Source organism: Osmerus mordax, chromosome 5 (genome assembly GCF_038355195.1).
Source record: "Osmerus mordax isolate fOsmMor3 chromosome 5, fOsmMor3.pri, whole genome shotgun sequence".
Lineage (NCBI taxonomy): Eukaryota > Metazoa > Chordata > Actinopteri > Osmeriformes > Osmeridae > Osmerus > Osmerus mordax.
In genome coordinates, this window is record NC_090054.1 from 8,130,992 (window position 1) to 8,152,734 (window position 21,743).

Below are 21,743 nucleotides of genomic sequence, written 5' to 3' on the forward strand. Positions count from 1 at the left end.
GTTTTTCAAACCTAATAGGGTTCAAGATTACATCACTCTGAAGTACCATAAACAATTTCACCTTGGTATGTCAAAATATGATTGAATTAGAGCTGTTTCAACCTTGGCTGAATCTAACAACGCTTACCACAGGAGAAACAGCTTACTTTTTCATACAGTAACTGAACATGACAATATTCAACACTGAGAATAGCTCAATGGGCTGGGACGGTGACCTGCTAAGTAAAAGGTCGTAGGTTTGAATCCCGCCACAGTGGTTGAGCCTGTCTCAAATTTGAATATCTGTTTAGTTAAACAGGATGACATCGTTCTGAAGTACCATGCGCAATTTCACCTTGATATGTCAAAAGATCATTGAATTGCAGCTGTTTAAACTTTGGCCGAATCGAACAATCCGTGGTGCTACAGGAGAAACGGCTTTTAGTTAAACAGGCAGACATCATTCTGAAATACCATGCGCAATTTCATGCAATTTCACCTTGAAATGTCAACCGTTTCTTAACCTTTGTCCCAAAGCTGACCAAAAACTAATACTCATATCATGCAGTCGGAGCACAGCTAGATAATCAGCGTCAGCACCCTTGGGTACCCAGCATGCAGTGCGGCATGTCAAAAAACGCAAATACTTGTGGAAAATAGTTTGGTTACAACAGCCGTGCGAGGGATTTCAGTTGTTGTGTTCGTTCAGTTAGATGTTTGTAATGTTATTGTTTGTTAGTTAATATAATCTTGTTGGTCACCCTGCCTGATTGTGCATGTTGTGTAGTTTAATGGGACCAGAGAGTCGGCTGCTGTACTGTCACAGGCTATTCTCGCAAGGAGCTGAATATGAGCGCTGCCCTAGCCCAGTTGCCCACATGACTATTGTTAGTTGTGCATTGACTGAGTGTCTGGAAAGAGATCAACTCAAGAAGAGTTTCAGTATCCTATAAAAAGTTAATACTCAGCCCTTACTAATCATAAAATCTCAGCAGTTGGTGTGTAGCAGAGAGGCTAGAGAGACTGACTTGTGACCTTATGCTCATGAGTTCAAATCCCCGTTCAGCCTATTGTTGTTGGCCAAACATGAAGTAGTTTGGCTCTCTTGTTGTCCAAGTCTCGATCTTCTACAGTGTACATGTTTATAATATTTAGCCATTTTGCGGAGGAACCTGAATCGCTGCTTGCAGCTATATTTATTGGGTGTGCTTTGCCTTCGGCAAGGGCACAACCTTTGTTCTCTCACATATATATAATTTTTTTTATTTCTTTTTGCCCCCCCAAAACTCAGTCAATATTTGGCCTACATAGACAACCTAGGTGTCAAAAGTTTCGTCTTGGTAGCGATTGAGTTGCTTCTATTGGGATTTACGTTCCGTTGCATGGTTTAAGTGGAAATTAAGTTTTTGTGGCGAAAAGTGAAGCTAACGGTGGCTAACTTGCTAGCCACAGTCAATGACGCTACTGACGTCACTAACGTCACGAAAACTCGCGTGACTACCTCTAGCAGAACATTAGTTTAGCAGCTCGTTAACTTCTGGGAGATAGCTAAGCTAACTGCTTTACTGCAAGGCAGCTGCAGAAACGCCACAAGCAAAGAGGCCAGGGTGATAACTATTTACAAATTTTACTTTGTGATATGACACACAATTGTGACGTGTAATGTACAATATAAGCTGATTTTATTAAGGAAGTACATCTACTTTCGGAAACAGTAGTCTACTATGTCACTGAAGTATTAGCATCATGACATTAGCCTCTGTTGCCCGGGCAACACATACTACAGTGGTGTATGATGCATCTGTTTTCAATCGTTAAAATAAACATTCCTCACAAATACATTTTCGTTGTAGGATTTATTATGACATTACATTACAAGTAAACGATTTGTGGGTGAAATTATCATTACCTGTGGTTTCAAACCAGTGTTGCTCACTGCAACGCTGTAGCCTACGCGAGACACTACAAAAACATCTACACAGCTGTAGGAAGTCAAAGCGACAGAACATGTTGGCACTCCCCATACTTAAATCAAAAGTCTATCTAACTACTAACCTTAACTTCATTGCCACAGCCTAAACTTTGTCAATCTGTTCATGAAAATAATTAATTTCAGCCTAAACCGTACAACGTAACGTTAAATCCAATTCAACCAACGCAATCGCTACCAAGACGAACACAGCAGTAGTCTAGTACTGTACCATAGTAGTACAATTTACCGGGGCAGCTTCTCCACACAGGGCTATATCGCACTTGGCGTTGTTACTGACAATGATCGCTACCAGTGAGCTTTTTATGAATGAGCGATTTTCCACTAAATAAATGTCAAGCTTATTTACGTTTTTGGGGGCATATTTTCAGTTAGTAGATGGTACTGTTTGAATCGCGATTCCATCTTCTACTGCCGGTAACGTCGTAGAATAATCTTCAAAGGGGGTTCTTTAATAATGAATGAATGCAATACGAGTAGGCTAAATTCCTTAAAATATCACGAGAAGGGAAAAACTTAAAAAGACGTTTAAGTCATAGAGATTAGGTCAATTTTTACACCGGTCTGCCAAATGTTTTCGTTTTGATTCAACGATGAGGCTGCTTCTTGCAGGGGAAATGAGAAGACATCTATTTCATTCACTCGTATTTTCAGTTATAAATGAGCAGCAAAAAATGCTTTTAAATCTATGTAATCTTTATAAATAATAAGTATGCATGTTTATATAAAATATACAGAAATATCAGTTGTAAAAATGTCATCCAAAAACCGACCCCTGTGCAACCGACGCAAGCAAGCACACCCTACAATTTCCCCAGAAATTGTACCCTCTCTAGTTGGGTGTGCTTTGCCTTCGGCAAGGGCACAACCTTTGTTCTCTCACATATATATTATTTTCTTTATTTTTTTTATTTCTTTTTGCCCCCCTAAAACTCAGTCAATATTTGGCCTACATAGACAACGTAGGTGTCAAAAGTTTCGTCTTGGTAGCGATTGAGTTGCTTCTATTGGAATTTACGTTCCGTTGCATGGTTTAGGCTTAAGTTACGTTTTTGTGGCGAAAAGTGAAGCTAACGGTGGCTAATTTGCTAGCGACAGTCACTGACGTTACTAACGTCACTGCGTCACTAACGTCACGAAAACATGCGTGACTACCTTTGGCAGAACATTCGTTTCGCATCTGTTAACTTGGGGGATAGCTAGGCTAACTATAGCTTTACTGCAAGGCAGCTGCAGAAACGCCACAAGAAAAGAGGCCAGGGTAATAACTATTTACTCATTTTACTTTGTGATATGACACACAATTGTGATGTGTAATGTACAATATAAGCTGATATTATTAAGGAAGTACATCTACTTTCGGAAACAGTAGTCTACTATTTCACTGAAGTATTAGCATCATGACATTAGCCTGTGTTGCCCGGGCAACACATACTACAGTGGTCTATGATGTAGCGTTATCTGTTATCGTTAAAATAAACATTCCTCACATATACATTTTCGTTGTAGGATTTATTCTGACATTAGAAAACGATTTGTTGGTGAAATGACCATTACCTGTGGTTTCAAACCAGTGTAGCTCACTGCAACGCTGTAGCTTACGCGAGACACACTACAAAAACATCTACACTACACAGCTGTTTAGGAAGTCAAACGGCGACAGAACATGTTCGGCACTCCCCTTACTTAAATCAAAAGTCTATCTAACTACTAACCTGAACTTCATTGCCACAGCCTAAACGTTGTCAATCTGTTCATGAAAATAATTAATTTCAGCTTAAACCGTACAACGGAACGTTAAATCCAATTCAACCAACGCAATCGCTACCAAGACAAACACAGCAGTAGTCTAGTACTGTACCGTGGTAGTACAATTTACCGGGGCAGATTCTCCACACAGGGCTATATCGCATTTTGCGTTGTTACTGACAATGATCGCTACCAGTGAGCTTTTTATGAATGAGTGATTTTCCACTAAATAAATGTCAAGCTTATTTACGTTTTGGGGGGCATATTTTCAGTTAGCAGATGGTACTGTTTGAATCGCGATTCCATCTTCTACTACCGGGTAACGTCGTAGAATAATCTTCAAAGGGGGTTCTTTATTAATGAATGAATGCAATGAGTAGGCTAAATGCCTGAAAATATAATGAGAAGGGAAAAACTTAAAATGACGTTTAAGTCATAGAGATTAGGTCAATTTTTACACCGGTCTGCCAAATGTATTCGTTTTGATTCAACGTTGAGGCTGCCTCTTGCAGGGGAAATGAGAAGACATCTATTTCATTCTACACTTCACTCGTATTTTCAGTTATAAATGAGCAGCAAAAAAAATGCTTTTAAATCTATGTAATCTTTATAAATAATAAGTATGCATGTTTATATAAAATATACAGAAATATCAGTTGTAAAAATGTCATTCAAAAACGGACCCCTGTGCAACCGACGCAAGCAAGCACACCCTACAATTTCCCCAGAAATTGTACCCTCTCTAGTTATTATTATTTTTATTATTATTTATTTTTGCGGGAGTGCGGGTCGCCCGTGAGACTGCCTAGGCGGCAGCCATGCAAGCGTCATAGTAATTTAGTATTTTCGTAATTTAAGAGTTCGGTCAATTCTACACCAAAAAACAGAAGGAGGGTAATGTTATGACAATATGACTATTGTGAAGACAGCCAGATGGTGAGATTTTAATGTAGGTTGCTGTAAAAACTTTGATTGGTTTGCTACGTGAGAGCCCTGTCAGCCTCCCTTGACGATTGCGTCAGCTGTCTCTGATACTCTGATGAGTATTTTCTTAATTTCGTACCAGGGTCAATTCTACATCAAAAATCAGAAGGAGGGCAGTGTTTTAAAGATATGGCGATTGCGAAGATAGCCAGCGGGTCAGCATATTTTTGTGATTCGTGTAAAACCTGGAATTTGAGTGACACCGTAGCTGGTTTTGACGTTAGCCTCAGTCAGACTCGGCTCGCCCACTGGCAGTGTGTAGTAGTCTTCAATGCCACAGCTAAACTTTACGTCAAAAGAAACGTTCTCATTTCCGGCGCTTTCAAACAATCAGTGAAATGTGGAGCAACAGCAGCTAGCTTGCCTCTAGCAAACGTATTTTGAATTAGCCATTTCCCCCTACATTAATGTCAAACATATTTACGTTTTTGGGGGCATATTTTCAGTTAGCAGACGGTACTGTTTGAATCGCGATTCCATACTGCCAGTGACAACGTTGTTACAGTAGCTTGTTTCAAAGGGGGTTCGCAGCTGTTTCAAAGGGGGTTCGCAGCTGTTTCAAAGGGTGTTCTTAATGAAATATGCAATATGAGTAGGCTAAATGCTTGAAAATATCACTAGAAGTGAAAAACTTAGAGGACAGACCCACCTGCAAGCAAGCACACCCTATAATTTCCCCAGAAATAGTACCCTCTCTAGTTAGTATTATAACTACTCGTAATAAGCTTATTCTCTACCTACCCACATTGAGCGGTAGCCTGGTCCTAACCAGACCCTCGTACATTTCATTTGTACAGAGGGTCTGGGATTGCTCCATTGTCAAGCGTTAACTTCCTTGAAGGCGGGTACTCTGTTGAAGTTTAAAACTATTGGATCTGCTCAGAGCCACTCTGATCTGCCATAACCAATCGCTAGCGTTCGCCTTAGCCAACTCCTTCACCACTACTGTAACGGAGCTAGCTGCCGTATCTGGAAAATCAAACTTTTCCCGAACCCCGTGGGGAGGATGGCCACAACATCATGGCCACCAACAAAAGTCAGCAAGGATTGTTCTTGCTCCGGCTTTAACTTATGGATATTCTGCAGCGTTGCCACAACAGACCGAATAGCTTCGCTCGCATCTTTCTCCGCCGCCGTTACTGAACTACAACTCAAACTAATGCACAACATCAACGTCATCGTTCTCAGCCACTCCCTCTGTTCGCTGATTGGACTTACAAAAAATGTGTTTCTGAAAACCGACTAATGCACCGAAATCCCAGACCTAGTACAAAAGCAAAAGCAAAATTGAGCGGAAGTACACAGGAGGGCAGAGCCAGGCTAATTGAGGGGAGCACTACGATTACATTCGGCCTCGTCCAAATGGAGCACAGCCGGCTTCTCCAGGGGCCTCGTGTATAAACGTGGCGTACGCACAAAAAGCTTGCATACGCTGGTTTTCACGCACACTTTGTGATGTATAAAGATTTACTTGACGTGAGAATGTGCGCGCCGTCACGGGAAGTTTTGAGCAGACGTGAGAATGTGCGGACCGTCCGCAAAGTCTTGTCTGGCTCTGTAACGTGGCGAATTCTAACTGAAAAGTGCCGAAACTCACCTAACATTACAAAATAAAGTTTCCACTACTACGTTTATGACGTTGACTCTTCAAAAAACATAAAAATAAAAGTTTGATCATTAATGTGGATGATCACATCAAAATGCCAAAACCCAAAACGGGAAATGCTTTATAGCCTTCTGTTTAATCCACCACCACTTAATAACTTCTGTTGAACTTGAGGGTGTCAAACGAACGACATAATCACTCAGGAAATGCATGTCATGCTAACCATATAGCTGCCATGCTGTTATGATGCGCCACCACTCGTTTCTTCATTTAAAGTTTTACATCGGACCATTACTTCTTAATTTCTGTCATGGTTCGGTTCTCTGAACCCACATCATTTATAGCCCTATAATAATAATAATGATTTTATTTGTAATGAACTTTACATTTAGCTAAATCTCAAAGTGCTACAGGTTAAAAACAAGAAAGGGCGCAAATAATGACAGTTTTCCACTCCGCCGACTTTCTTTTGTCGCTAATACCTGATGACAAGCCGACAAACAGGACACATTTTCTCGCCTCCACCTCTATTGTCAGAACCTCGATCTCACAGTCACCGTATTTCTTTGAAAACTTGTTTTATTAGCCAGTTTTCCAAAACTGGCTGTCAATTTATGTTTTGGGGGGAATTCTTTCAGTTTGCAGATGGTACTGTTTGAATTGCGATTCCAGCTAAGAGACTGCCAGTGACAACGTTGTTAGAATCAGCTTGTTTCAAAGGGGGTTCTTTATTAATAAAATGCGATATGAGTAAATGCTTAAGAATATCATGAGAAGGAAAAAACGTCAGGGGAAGTTTAAGTCATAATATAGGTTAGGACAATCTTTCCAATTTCTTCGTTTTGATGACACTTTTTCAACAACAGTTGGCTGCCAATAGCCCATCACCATTCCCTCTTGCATAAGGGAAATGAGGAGAACCCTGTTTCATTCTGAACTTCACTCTTAGAATTTTGAAGTGTAAATGAGCAGCAACAAAGGTATGCTTTTTAATCTTAATGGGAGGTATGTTTTTTAATCTTAATGGGAGTCAGGTGGCTGAGCGGTGAGGGAATCGGGCTAGTAATCAGAAGGTTGCTGGTTCAATCCCCGGCTTATGTCCCATCCGCTAACATGGAGGGGGTGGGACTTATGACCTATAATGCAGCCAGCCACCAGGGGGCGATCAATATGTTTTGGCTTCACTTTAGGGGAGCTGTCATGTTGTCCATCTTTATATACAGTTATGGTGTGCACACATAGCCTGAGATTGGTTGTTTGTTCCAGGACCTACTCCCAGACATGATGAAAAGCTGGCCGGACCTGTTGAAACCATCCACTACTTCATTTTGGTATGCCCCACTACACTGCAACAGTTACTGCTACTCCCATCACTTCCTGTTTCAGTCTGTTGCTAATTTCTCCAAATAATCACTGTTCCAGGCTTATCCATCAGCCCAGATTATTTAATTAGTGCGGGGCTTGAAATTGTGACCATTTTGGTGGCATATGCTCCCGAAATTGTGTCTCTGTGACCTAAAAATATATTTGTGCGCATTTGTGCGAGTGCAAATAATCGTTATGGTGCGACCTGTTTTCATTTCTTTACAAAACGCTCGAATCCAACGTTACATAACCAATTAAACTTAATCTTTACGTTCTCAACTTTAATTCAGATCAGTGTTTCCTCAATTATTATGATTTTTTCCAAGGGGGCCAGTGGACCAAAACATTTTCTACCATTAATTTTCAATGTAAGTCATGGGACAGGCCCCGCAAGGCAGGAGGTGTGTTCAACTTCATGCAGCGCCGGCTGCAGCTGGCTGACTTGAAGCAGTGAATGCTGGTTAGACCGAGGCTAAAGGCCGCAGTATGCTTCTCCGACTCCGTTAACGGATGGGCGGGCTTACGGATACGACGGATATGGACGGATAGACTGCGTTTATGGTATCTCCGTAGGCTGTGGGTGCTGAAAACATTTCACCGCCAGAAGAGTAGGTGGCGCAACGGTTTTTTGTAAGTTGTCGTTGAGTGTTTATTTACCTAGGTTATCGAGAAGTCGGAACAAATTGACAAATTAACCGTTTCATCAATAAAATACGCACATTTTCAGCAACTACACTGCCCATTTCTCGTCACATTTTAATTCAGATGCTGATTTACATGCACTGTTTAGCTGAAATATGAATTGTAAAAACTTACAGCAATGGCGGTCAAAGAATTCTGATCGTCCTGTTTATCACGGCAACCCCGCCCCTGACGCAAACGGTTCTTAATATTGACCAATCACAGCCAAGGGGGTATCCGTAACTATCCGAAATTACGACGGATAGTTAAAAAATTAAGGAGGTGCACGTTGAGCTCTCCGAGGGCGTTCCCCGTAGAGGAGGGTGTTCCCATGTGTCAGTTTTTTGGAAAACGGAGAAGAATATATTGGCCTTATAGGCCGCAAGGTGAACCACGAAAAGTATTTTAGGAAATGATTCCCGCTCCACAGTCTGGCATCTACACAATCTTTAGCTCATAAAAAAGAACGAGTCGTGCTAAGCTACCAAAAAAAAGTTTGTCGCTGAAATTCCAGTCGATTATCGTTGCGTCTGTTTTATGCAGAACTAGTTTCTTCAGAGCGTAATAGGATTTTGGTGGCACGGTTCGACACGTGATCGTTCTACACCAATAAGGTAGCTGCTTTTTGTCAACATGGATGGATATGTTTGGCAAATAGAGGATGGGACCTTGCACGTAACAGAAATTCGGCCCCTGACAGTGTTTTGCATGTGATACACTACGGCTGCAAAAGTGCGTGTGAGACAGGCAGATGTTCATGTTTTTCTGCAGGACTGTGTTGCACAGACTTATGTCGTTGTTGTAATTGTGCCAACACAAAAGAAACTGAGGAACTGGAAGATAACTGTCCTGACACTGACAGTGAGGACTGAGTGTCCTTAATCTGTTATTCCTTATTCTGTTTTGTACAGTTTTATATATCATATTTCATATTTTTCATAATGATTGTTTTTATGGTTTATCAGGGTTTTCATTTGTGGAAGAATGAATGAATTGAATGTTACAACAACGACATAAGTCTGTGTCCCCCTCCCCCAGGTTAATGTAATAGTTTAATAACTAATGTAATATTGCACATATTTTCGTACTATTTCCCCTAAAGCAATAAGGTTAGGCTACTTAGAGACCTTCCACTCATAAAGTATATTCTAAATGGCTGCCAATTATTAATTGACGTTGGTCAGTAGCCTATAGCCTATCGATTAAGGTACTCGAAAGCATGTACACTGTCTGCTTCATTTGAGCTTGATAGGCTAAGCATTCTGTAGCAAATAATATCAATAAACCCACTATGTATTAATTAAAACTACTTCTGGGGGGTATTCGTCGTAGCTCGCTAAGCGGTTTAGCGAGCTAATTTTCAGGCTAAGATAAAAAACGCCCCTCTTTTTGGTTCGTGGAAGCAACTTTCGATAAATCACCATAGTAACATATCAATTAGCACTAACCTGCTCCAGAGCAGGCTAACGTAAGTGTAGCTGGATAAGCTTGCCACACCCCCGGAAAATAACATGGCAGCTCCCTTTTTGAGAGACCCAGTTGACCAAGGAGCTATATTTTAGTTCGATTAGCTTTCCATACCAATAGAGTTCTTCGCGATTGCCAAGATCCTTTATTTCACACGGATGAGTTCTTGTTTGAGCGATATCGATTCAGCGGACAAGGACTCATTTATTTGCAAGACCTTCTCGGGCCGTACATTGCAAATATCATACGCCGCAGCAAGCGTTATGAGCTTATGCTGCTGTATGTGAATATGTAACGCTATGTTTTAGGAAATGTCTTGTCTTATCTGTTGTGCCTGTGCTTTTTATATGTTTCACTGTGGGAGAGTGGGAAACGTCATATCGATTCCTTTTTATGTCTTGGCATGTGAAGAAATTGACAATAAACTTTAACTGTGCTTCAGACTCTGCATAGCCTTGAGGTTTTTTGCGTCAGGTATAGGCTAAATTTTTATACAGTATAGGCGATGCAGAAAACATTGGCAAAGCCGCAGCATGCGTTGCTGTAAGAAAAGTGTACTTGGCGCTTAACCAGCTGATGAATCAACTCATCATATTCCCTGGCCATGTCCCAGTCAATGAAATCAAAGAGGGATTTACACATAGGCCTACATGCATATACACATATATAGTACATGATATAAGCTCAGTAGCCTACATATATCCTCATAAGTGTCTATGAATTCGTATCAATTAGATACTCTCTGGCCTTGTTTTTATCTAGCCTACTTATTCTGAAAATTTCCATTAAGCCTACTGCCAGCAGGCACATTTAAAGAAATGTGATCTGATTGGGGTAATGAGGCACTTAAGATGAGCCTATACATTTCCCCAAAACTTTCGCATTTATAGCTTATCGGAAATTTTGCCAAGCTGCTTGTCTTGCTCTGGCAGCGGCGGTGTTTGACTTAGGCATGATAATATGTTTATTGTCTTCGCAGAGACAGACTCATTATAATAGTTTGCTCGGATGGCGAGAATAGCCTATCACCGCTCTCTCTTTCGTCTTTTCCGCCATCATACCGTTAGAAAATCACGGTTTTGGTGATCGACCTTTCCTGCCTTTTGAAGTAGGACGTGCACGTGCAATTTCCCTGATAAGTTTAGCCTGATTGAAATTAACCACATGATTTGGATGCCGATCAGCCGTTGACGAACCGATATTTGCTGTTCTCACTCATCTCGCTAATGTTAGCGGGCTAAAGGGACAATTGATTAACTTAGCTTCAACCCTTACGACGAACGGGGCCCTGCATAGTAATGCACCGAAAATACAAACGTAAGCAAAGGCAGCAATCGCTATCGAATCAACAGACATGTGCAATTTAGCTAGCAGGGGAATAATACAAACAACGAAGATCACCAGTTAACTTAATTTAAATTAGCAAGAACTATAGACTAATACAATAACAGGCTTAAATGAACTGACAAGTTAGCTTACATTTACATTTATTCATTTAGCAGACGCTTTTATCCAAAGCGACTTCCAAGAGAGAGCTTTACAAAGTGCATAGGTCACTGATCATAACAACAAGATAGCCAAAAAACATCGCGAGTAGCCAAAACATGAAGCACACATTGTGAACAACCAAAGTAAGTGCCAAAGGGAAGAACCATAAGAGCATGTAGTTAAACAAGTTACAATTAAACAACATGAACAGCTATAAGTGCAAGTGTACCTGTGGAAAAAAGCAGCAACAGTAATAAAACAATATATCACAGCGAGAACAAAAATTTAAATCAGTTACCACTAACCACAAGAGCAACAAGTCTCTAAGCAAGAGTCATTGTGATCCTTGAGGAAACTAACATCGGGTCAAGGGAACCGTTCCTAAGTACCGTTGTACTCCCGGAACAAGTGCGTCTTGAGCCTTTTCTTGAAGGTGGAGAGACAGTCAGTGTCTCTGATGGAGGTGGGGAGTTGATTCCACCACTGGGGGGCCAGACAGGAGAAGAGCTTGTGTTGGGACCGGGCGGTCTTGAGCGGTGGGACCACCAGGCGGTTGTCTGAAGAAGACCGTAGGTGGCGGGTGGGGGTGTAAGGCTGCAGGAGAGACTTGATGTAGACGGGTGCAGTCCCGTTCACTGCTCGGAAGGTCAATACCAGGATCTTGAATCTGATACGGGCCATGATAGGTAGCCAGTGGAGAGAGATGAGGAGCGGGGTAACATGGGAGCGTCTGGGTAGATTGTAGACCAGGCGGGCCGCCGCGTTCTGAATCCTCTGAAGAGGGCGGGTTGCACATGCTGGGAGACCAGCGAGCAGAGAGTTGCAATAGTCCAACTTGGAGAGGACGAGTGCTTGGACTAGCAGCTGGGTGGAGTGCTCAGACAGGTATCTCCTGATCTTCCGGATGTTGTAGAGGGTGAATCTACACGACCGGGACACCGCAGCAATGTGGGCCGTGAGGGAGAGCTCGTCGTCCATGGTAACCCCAAGGTTCCTGGCAGAGGATGAAGGGGTCACCGTCGCAGATCCCAGGGTGATTGAGAGATCGTGGGAGATGGAGGGTTTAGCCGGGATGATGAGAAGTTCTGTTTTGGCGAGGTTCAGCTGGAGGTGGTGCTCGGTCATCCAGGCGGAGATGTCTGTGAGGCAGGCCTCAATCCTAGCTGAGATCCCCGGATCGGTCGGGGGGAACGACAGGTACAGCTGCGTGTCGTCAGCGTAGCAGTGGTAGGAGAAGCCATGGGAAGTGATGATTGGTCCAAGTGAGGTGGTGTACAGAGAGAAGAGGAGGGGTCCAAGGACGGAGCCCTGTGGGACACCAGTGGAGAGCTGGCGAGGGCCCGACAGTTTGCCTCCCCAGGAAACCTGGTAGGATCTTCCCGACAGGTAGGATGAGATCCACTGGAGTGCAGTGCCAGTGATGCCCATCTCAGAAAGTCTTGCGAGCAGGATCTGGTGGTTAACCGTATCAAACGCTGCAGAAAGGTCCAGCAGAATGATAACGGATGACCTGGAAGCAGCTCTGGCAGACTGGAGGGCAGTGGTGACTGAAAGGAGGGCAGTCTCTGTGGAGTGGCCAGTCTTGAAGCCCGATTGGTTGGGGTCAAGCAGGTTGTTCTGAGAGAGAAAGTTAGACAGTTGGTTAGATACAGCACGTTCAATTGTTTTTGAAAGGAAGGGTAACAGTGATACCGGTCTGTAGTTCTGGAGAACGGCAGGGTTAAGGGAGGGTTTTTTGAGTAGAGGGGTAACTCTAGCCTGTTTGAAGGCAGAGGGGAAGGTGCCAGAGGTGAGAGAGGAGTTTAGGACATGGAGAAGAAAAGTTATGATGGAGGGGGAGATGGTTTGAAAGAGAGGGGAGGGGATAGGATCAAGGGGACAGGAGGTGGGGCGATGAGAGAGAATGAGGTCAGAGATCTCTGCCTCAGACAGGGGAGAAAAAGAGTTTAGACATTTAGTTGGGTCAGTCATGGAGGGTGAGAGGGTAGGAAAGGTGGGTTTAGGGAACCGACTGCTAATGTCGGCGACTTTTTTCTCAAAGAAGGAGGAGAAGTCGTCTGCTGTCAGGGTGGAGGGAGGGGGTGGGGGAGGTGGGTTAAGAAGGGTGGAGAAGGTAGAGAAAAGTTTGTGGGGGTAGCTATACGACTTCTCAAAGACGCACAATCTCAACTGCGGTGTGAAGCGCGTATCCGTGCTATTCTTCGACATGCACTCTTACAATCACATAGACGTCTTAAAATTTTGTACAGCCTTATTTCTGATACCGTGGCGGCAGAAATGTAATTGTGGCGCGCCGCCACGGCAAAATAAACAGAGGAAACACTGTGACGTGCAAGGTCCCATCCACTATTTGACAACCATATCCATCCATGTTGACAAAAAGCAGCTACCTTATTGGTGTAGAACGATCACGTGTCGAACATTGCCACCAAAATCCTATTATGCTCTAAAGAAACTAGTTCTGCATAAAACATAGACGCATCGACAATCGACAGCGACAAACGTTTTTTTTGGTAGCTTAGCACGACTCGTTCTTTTTTATGAGGTAAAGATTGTGTAGATGCCAGACTGTGGAGCGGGTTGAAATGATAACAGGGTTCACCTTATGGCCTATTAAGTCACTGTATGCCATGAAAGTACCGTGAGATCGATTCAAGAACTGCCGACTGTGTAGCCGAGCGCATTTTCTCAAGAGCAACTGCACGGGTTCTAATGACAACACAGCTATTTCATGATTGGCCAGACTCGCACATGACAACTTTAACGCTTGTTTTGTATTTATTTTGACACTTTCAGTTTCGCCAATGCTCAAATCAGGACCAAACAGTACAATTGAATTAACTATTTGCCTTTATTGACAGACTGCAATAGCCTACTTAAGTTGAAGAAAGTGTTTTGGTCTGCCTCTTCACTAACGGAAAGACAAAGTTTAGTTGAGTTCTGGTTGTATTATCAATCTGCAGATTAGAGAGTTTAATATAGCCCAATATATAAAATGACACATTTCTGTTCTAATAAGACAATTTAACAATTAAATTTGCGACCATGTAGTTCTCAGTGATAAAGTAAGCAAACAGCGCCTGAGCCGTTTTTAACACCTCCCCCGACTGCAAGCGGCAACTCTCGCCGGTCGTTTCATGCAGCCGATGTCGAACACAGCTTGTTTGGTTAATATTAGCCGTCAGTCATTCCTTGTCACTGTACTCCGTTGTCACGTGACAAGGAGCTAACATAACAATATAACAATTTTTGTTGTTGTGCTCCTTAATATTCAGTGGGTGGTCCTAAATTTTTGCTGGTGCTCCTAACTTTTTTAAGTTGGGAAGACCAGTGCCACCAAGTAAAAGGTTCATTTCAAGCCCTGCAGTGGTAGTAGTGCATCTGACTGCAGATCAAGAGGTCGCAGGTTCAAATCCCCCTGTACTGTAAGTCGCTTTGGATAAAGTGTCTCCTATAGAAACACATTATAATTATTAGGTCTTAAAGATGTTGTGTGCTTTTTCAAAGGAAGTATGAGTGGAACAAGCATGGAACGTGTGCGGCCAGGGCACAGTCCCTGAACAGTCAGCACAAGTATTTCAGCAAAGCTCTGGAGCTCTACCACAAGCTGGGCCTAGATGGGTGAGACATGTGGTGTACGTCTAACCTGATAACACACCAGAGGCTCTGCCATTTGGTTACTCATTAGTTAGACCGTTACTCATCAGATGTAATTATGTTTCAGAGTTCTGAGAAAATTCAATATTGTTCCCTCTGAGGAATACTACTTGGTAATTACCTTTCTTTTTTTTTACCCTAACTACTTAACAATTGTACGTTTCTTACATACCACATTATAAGACATTCTTCCAGGCCGAATGAGCAGCTGAGGTGGACAAGTGTGGACTCATTATACATGAACACTTAAGGTTCAGCACCATTTGCAGGGCAGGGTAGAATCCTTTTCTCAAAACTGACACCCCATTCTATACAGAACACTGGCTTAAATTGTGATTATGTTTTGGCACAACTTTACTCTAAAGGTGTAGTAGTGTGGTGTGAAGTTACTTCATTATGTTTCAAGTCAATGAATGTTGAGGGAAGAGTGTTAAAATGGTAAAAATAAAAAATAAAATAAAAATAAACGGAGTGCTCACAGACTATATATATAGCATAATGCTTTTGAGGAATACATTTAATGTTGCTATAATTGGTTTGGAATTGGCTATAATTAGTTTGCCATGCTTGTATCTGTTTGTTTCTGTTTGTAGTTTGATGACATTGAGGGAGCCATATTGAAGTTCTACCAAGTGCAACCAAAGATCCAGTGTGTTCAGCCTGGGAAGGTACAATTTAATCAAATCAAACTTTATTTATATAGTGCATTTCATACCAGAAGGCAACACAATGTGCTTCACAGAGGGGAAAGGGGGGGATACAAACACTTATGTTTGACACAAATTTTCCAGAGGGAAGCAAAAAAACAGATCTCCCATTTGGGCCAATATAGAAAAATTTTACATTTTTCTTCCCTGACCTCTCTGAAATGAGACGATTGAGCACTCGACTGGAGAATATGAGATGCCAACATATTACAAAGCACACACATGGCATGAATGAATAATACATCATAGAAAACATGGCATGTTATAAAAACAAAAAACAAGAAAAAGTGAATAAATAAAATAAATACACTTTAAAATGAATGGTAGGCAAATATGTGCATTAAGAGTATATACACATTACAAAACACTAAGCATTTAAAAGCAACCTACTGTAAAATATTGGATTAACGAGAGGCCTACAGTGAGGGATTTTTTTTTAATCCCCTGCTGATTTTGTACGTTTGCCGACTGACAAAGAAATGATCAATAAAAATCATTCCACCGTGGTTTAACCTAAACTTTAGGAAGCCAAATAAAAGGAGACAGAATTTTTTGGCCCTCCCCTTACTTAAATCAAAAGTCCCAGATTTGTTTTTCAATTGGTGAGTGAAACTATCTGACTACAAACCTGAACTTCAATGCCACAGCCTAAACTTTGTCAATCTGTTCATGAAGGTCTCCTCTACTAAATACGTATTTAGCGTTGTTAGTTACTGTAGTGTATTCCTGTGCGCTGTTGCTCAGCAAGTATCGTGCCGTGGTGTAGGAGGACTGATCGACTAGCGCTTCATACATTTAAGCAATTTAAGACTTGCATGTACAGTAAGTAAGGTCACATTAAACAATGTTTTTAAACTCAAGCTAGTGTGGTGCGTCGCTGTACAGAATCGCACAGTTTAGGACCAACACAGTTGGTGCCAAACATGTAGATAGTTATGTTTCCAGGCTGTGATATCAACACTATTTTTGTACGCCCTTCGACTGGTTAGCTCCTGCGATTCCCACACAGCAGTAGTCTAGTAGTTAGCTAGCTCATAGTACAATTTAACGGGGAATCTAGATCTGAATCTGAATCTAGGAGCAAAACGGAGAACATCTGGCTTTGCCACGCAGGGCTCTAGACTGCAACCAAATTGTCGCATTTTGAGTTCTAATCTTACTGACAATGAACGCTTACAGTTAACTTGTTTTGAATGAGCCATTTTCCCCTAAATACATGTCAAGCATAATTATTTACGTTTTTTGGCGTCATATTTTTGGTAAGCAGATGATACTGTTTGAAAGGAGTCAGGTGGCTGAGCGGTGAGGGAATCGGGCTAGTAATCCGAAGGTTGCCAGTTCGATTCCCGGTCATGCCAATTGACGTTGTGTCCTTGGGCAAGGCACTTCACCCTACTTGCCTCTGGGGAATGTCCCTGTACTTACAATGTAAATGCAAATAAATCGCGACTCCATTTGAGATACTGCCGGTGACAACGTTGTTAGAATAAGCATGTTTCAAAGGGGGTTCTTTATTAATGAATGAATGCAATATGAGCAGGCTAAATGCTTGAATATATCACTAGAATGGGAAAACTTAAAGGGCGTTTAAGTCATAGAGGTTAGGACAATTTTTACACAGGATTGCCCAATTTATTAGTTTTGATGGAACTTTCAACTATGTGAGGCTGCTAATTGTAAATGAGCAGCAACAAATGTAGGCTTTTAAATCTATGCAATCTTCATAAATAATAAGTATGCATATTTATATAAAATATACAGAAATATAAGTTGTAAAATTTCTGTTAAAAAAAGACCCATCTGCAACCGACACAAGCACACCCCACAATTTCCCCAGAAATTGTACCCTCTCTAGTTGATCATATAACACACTGAATTTTATACTCTGAACATGTGTTTTTTTCGTCTCTCACAGGGCAGCCAGACCCAGGTCCTAGGACAGATTGAGATCTGCTTTAACCCAGAGTTCCAGCTGGAGAACTGTGAAAAAATGGAGGTTGACATGGCAATTTTGGGTAACAGCCCTAAGGCTGCAGGCTTCAGTGTATGTGATCGTACAATGCCAGTGTACTATCCACCACTGAAGGGCAGAACTGATGTCTAACATGGTAGTCAGATCAGACATCTTTGCAATTAGGTAAAGTGCCTTGTCTATGCTTGGTGAAAGGGTTTTCCGAGTAACACTGTCATGACCCAGTAATCAGCTGAGTCTGAAGAGAACTTTGTACTTTGTACAACCAACTACAGTTTGATTTATATTGACTTACTGCTACATTATTCTAATTACCGGCAACACTAGTTTAACAGTTTATGTCATTAGTTCAGTCATACATGAAAAGATAATTATGATGTGACACATTTGTTGATTTTGATTTCTGTCTGGGGATTTTGTCTTTAATAGTACACTTTTATTTTAAGATTATTCATTTTTAAGATATATTGTGTGTCTAGACCCTACTGCTATTATGAGTTGATTGGTGTATTATGAATGTTCAATCATGTTTAGCCACTAGAAGGAAGCACACCTTTAAGGCAGGGCCTACCACAGGCAGACTCTATGTTATACTCGATCTGTGTGGTTGACTTAATTGTCCAATAATAAAGTTCTTTTTTAAAGACAAAGAAATAATTTATATGGATCCCTGTTGAAGAAATGGTTTTCCAGGATTAATGCTCTCAAGTCTGCTTTTTCTTAGTGGGCAGATGGAAATGTCAATACTTAAGGGTCTTTGGAAGATGCTCTGGATATTGTACCGTAGTAGCCAATACCGATAACTATGGTACTCCTTTTGATGTACATTTTATTGGGGCAGCTGTGACATTTGTGAAAGGTGCTGGTATTCTGGTCCGCATATAGGCCTAGTTCATGGTCATTTAATTCTTTTTTACAGATCATGAAAGTGCAGACCATAAACTTTGGAGGGGGCAGTGTAAAATTATTTGAAAAAGATACACATTTGAAAGAGATACACATATTTGAATGGTGGTACGCTACCCCTATATAGTGAGAATTCCTTTGAAATATTAACTCCACCCACAACCATATGGACATCGGTGTTGCAACTACTGATTCTGATCTGTTGCTAACAGATCAGAATCAGAATGGGTTTTTATTCGCCATGAAAGTTTGCACAGACAAGGAATTTATTTTGGCAGGAGAGCCTACCTAGGCAGCCATTTTCGGCGCCAACCAACGCCTTTATGAATGTGGTGAAGTTAGTTTCATATTCGACATTCGTCTCACATTCGGAAAACGCTACTTTGTAGCATTGCATTAGGGACCGGGTGAAACTACCCGTTCAAAGTTAGGAAAATTGTGTTTCATAATATTTCTATGTATGTAAAACCTCAAACTATCACCAGATTACTCTAATAATGTCAGGCCTACTTACATTTACATTTACATTTATTCATTTAGCAGACGCTTTTATCCAAAGCGACTTCCAAGAGAGAGCTTTACAAAGTGCATAGGTCACTGATCATAACAACAAGATAGCCAAAAAACATTGCGAGTAGCCAAAACATGAAGCACACATTGTGAACAACCAAAGTAAGTGCCAAAGGGAAGAACCATAAGAGCATGTAGTTAAACAAGTCACAACCAAACAACATGAACAGCTATAAGTGCAAGTGTACCTGTGGGAAAAAGCAAGCAACAGTAATAAAACAATATATCACAGTGAGAACCAAAAATTTAAATCAGTTACCACTAACCACAAGAGCAACAAGTCTCTAAGCAAGAGTCATTGTGATCCTTGAGGAAACTAACATCGGGTCAAGCGAACCGTTCCTAAGTACCGTTGTACTCCCGGAACAAGTGCGTCTTGAGCCTTTTCTTGAAGGTGGAGAGACAGTCAGTGTCTCTGATGGAGGTGGGGAGTTGATTCCACCACTGGGGGGCCAGACAGGAGAAGAGCTTGTGTTGGGACCGGGCGGTCTTGAGCGGTGGGACCACCAGGCGGTTGTCTGAAGAAGACCGTAGGTGGCGGGTGGGGGTGTAAGGCTGCAGGAGAGACTTGATGTAGACGGGTGCAGTCCCGTTCACTGCTCGGAAGGTCAATACCAGGGTCTTGAATCTGATACGGGCCATGATAGGTAGCCAGTGGAGAGAGATGAGGAGCGGGGTAACATGGGAGCGTCTGGGTAGATTGTAGACCAGGCGGGCCGCCGCGTTCTGAATCCTCTGAAGAGGGCGGGTTGCACATGCTGGGAGACCAGCGAGCAGAGAGTTGCAATAGTCCAACTTGGAGAGGACGAGTGCTTGGACTAGCAGCTGGGTGGAGTGCTCAGACAGGTATCTCCTGATCTTCCGGATGTTGTAGAGGGTGAATCTACACGACCGGGAGACCGCAGCAATGTGGGCCGTGGGCCGCTTCCACACCCTTTACCTTTTAAAGAAAGTTAAAAAATAAAAATAAAGAAATCGCTAATCTCAGGAAATAGTATTTAATCTATGATCTTGAAGTCAGTGTTGACTGGATACAAAATATTCCTGACGTAAAAAGTATTATTTAATAAAAAATGTGCACGTGAATTGTCAGCTCAAACTGTCAATGGTCACCTTTGTGGTGGATGTGATCCTGTCCTCTTGTTTGAAATGATTAGTAGTCTTGTGTAAAATAGTCAAGTATACAATATTTGTAAAGTTATATTAATATAAAATTCCCTCCCTCCATTTACTGTTACATGGGAAAAAACTGAACTTGCAACAATGCTGATTAAACTGATTTAACAAAGACATTACATCAACAGATGTTATTAGATTCTACTAAATAGAACAGATTGTAGCTGAAGTGGTGCATCATGTTCTCAAACAGCAGAAACTCTGGGGAGCAGGGGTCAAGGAGAATGGTGGAGGTATGGAAAGGTTAAAGTGCATAATGCTGGACTGGAAGTTGTGTTGCAAGTTGAAAACGACAGGGGGACAGGGTGTTCTTGTACAGAGTTTCTCTTCTCTGGTTCAGACTTTATTTTCCAATGTAGGGGGGGCCGGTGCTGTCTTGGCGGGTACATCAAAACCTTTTTTTATTCTGCTTAATAGCTGCACTAATTCACACTTGACTGGTGGGGATTTCACCCTTACTTTGACAAGGGCACAACCTTTGTTCTCTCTCATATATATTGTTTTTGTTAGTATTCTTATTATTAGGGTTCCTCTGCCAAGAGGAAACCTATTGTTATTGTAAGTATTATAATTCTTATTCTAGTTTAATGGGAGTCAATGGCATCCCTAGACCAGTAATGTAAACAGTTGTGAAATTTGGCATGTTGAAATTGCAGCACATTAGTAACTACCATACCAAACATCGGCCACTTTAGACAGAAGGTGGCGCTACAGGCCACGCCCCAACCCATTTGTCCCAAAATTCTGAAATTCATTACTTATGCCTCATTTCACATGAGGAACAAAAAAGGTCCGTGTACCTTGTGGCCATTGGTTTTTCTAATTTGCAACCCGTGTTGTCAAACGTAAAATAGGGCCGTAATATCGTTTTGTCACTTTAGTAAATCAAACACACATTTAAGTATAACGGCTTGTTTTGGTTGTTTCGTTTTTTTTGGAATAATGAAATAACCATATAACACAAATGGTATAACGAGCCATTAATCGTTGTTTTGATTATTCCATATCCTTTATGCTGATGTCTGCAAAAGATGAAAAATAGGCTCGTAGTATCGATTTGTCCATTTCGGAAGTCAGAACCAGATGATGGGGAAATGCGTGGTATCCGTTGTTTTGTTTTATTTTGGAATAACGGAATAACCATATAACACAAATGGTATTACGAGGCATTTACTCGTTTGTTTGATTATTCCATATCCTTTATGCTGGTATCTGCAAAAGATGAAAAATAGCCTCGTAATATCGTTTTGTCCATTTTGGATGTCAGAACCAGATTATGGGGAAAGGCTTGGTTTCCGTTGTTTTGTTTCATTTTGGAATTACGGAATATCCTTAAAACACAAACGGTATAACGAGCCATTTACTCATTTGTTTGATCGGCCGTATTATGCATACTGGCACAAGTGAAAAAGAGAGAGAGGGGGAAAAATGTGAAACTATTGGGGG

The 21,743-nt window shown here is 41.6% G+C and overlaps 1 protein-coding gene across 3 annotated transcripts in view; it reads left to right on the top strand.

The window, feature by feature from the left end:
- rnaset2 (ribonuclease T2) overlaps window positions 1-18,715 on the top strand; it is a 35,523-nt gene extending 16,808 nt beyond the window's left edge. For 2 of the 3 annotated variants that reach the window (XM_067236001.1, XM_067236003.1), the window contains 5 exons: window positions 7,575-7,639; window positions 14,817-14,930; window positions 15,034-15,079; window positions 15,560-15,634; window positions 17,589-18,713. In XM_067236001.1, the coding sequence (XP_067092102.1) occupies window positions 7,575-7,639; window positions 14,817-14,930; window positions 15,034-15,079; window positions 15,560-15,634; window positions 17,589-17,777 (489 nt within the window). In that variant the 3' untranslated portion in view covers window positions 17,778-18,713. Of the gene's footprint in view, window positions 1-7,574; window positions 7,640-14,816; window positions 14,931-15,033; window positions 15,080-15,559; window positions 15,635-17,588 lie in introns of all 3 variants that reach the window. The other variant, XM_067236002.1, reaches the window with a different exon arrangement.
- The last annotated feature ends 3,028 nt before the right edge of the window (window positions 18,716-21,743 follow it).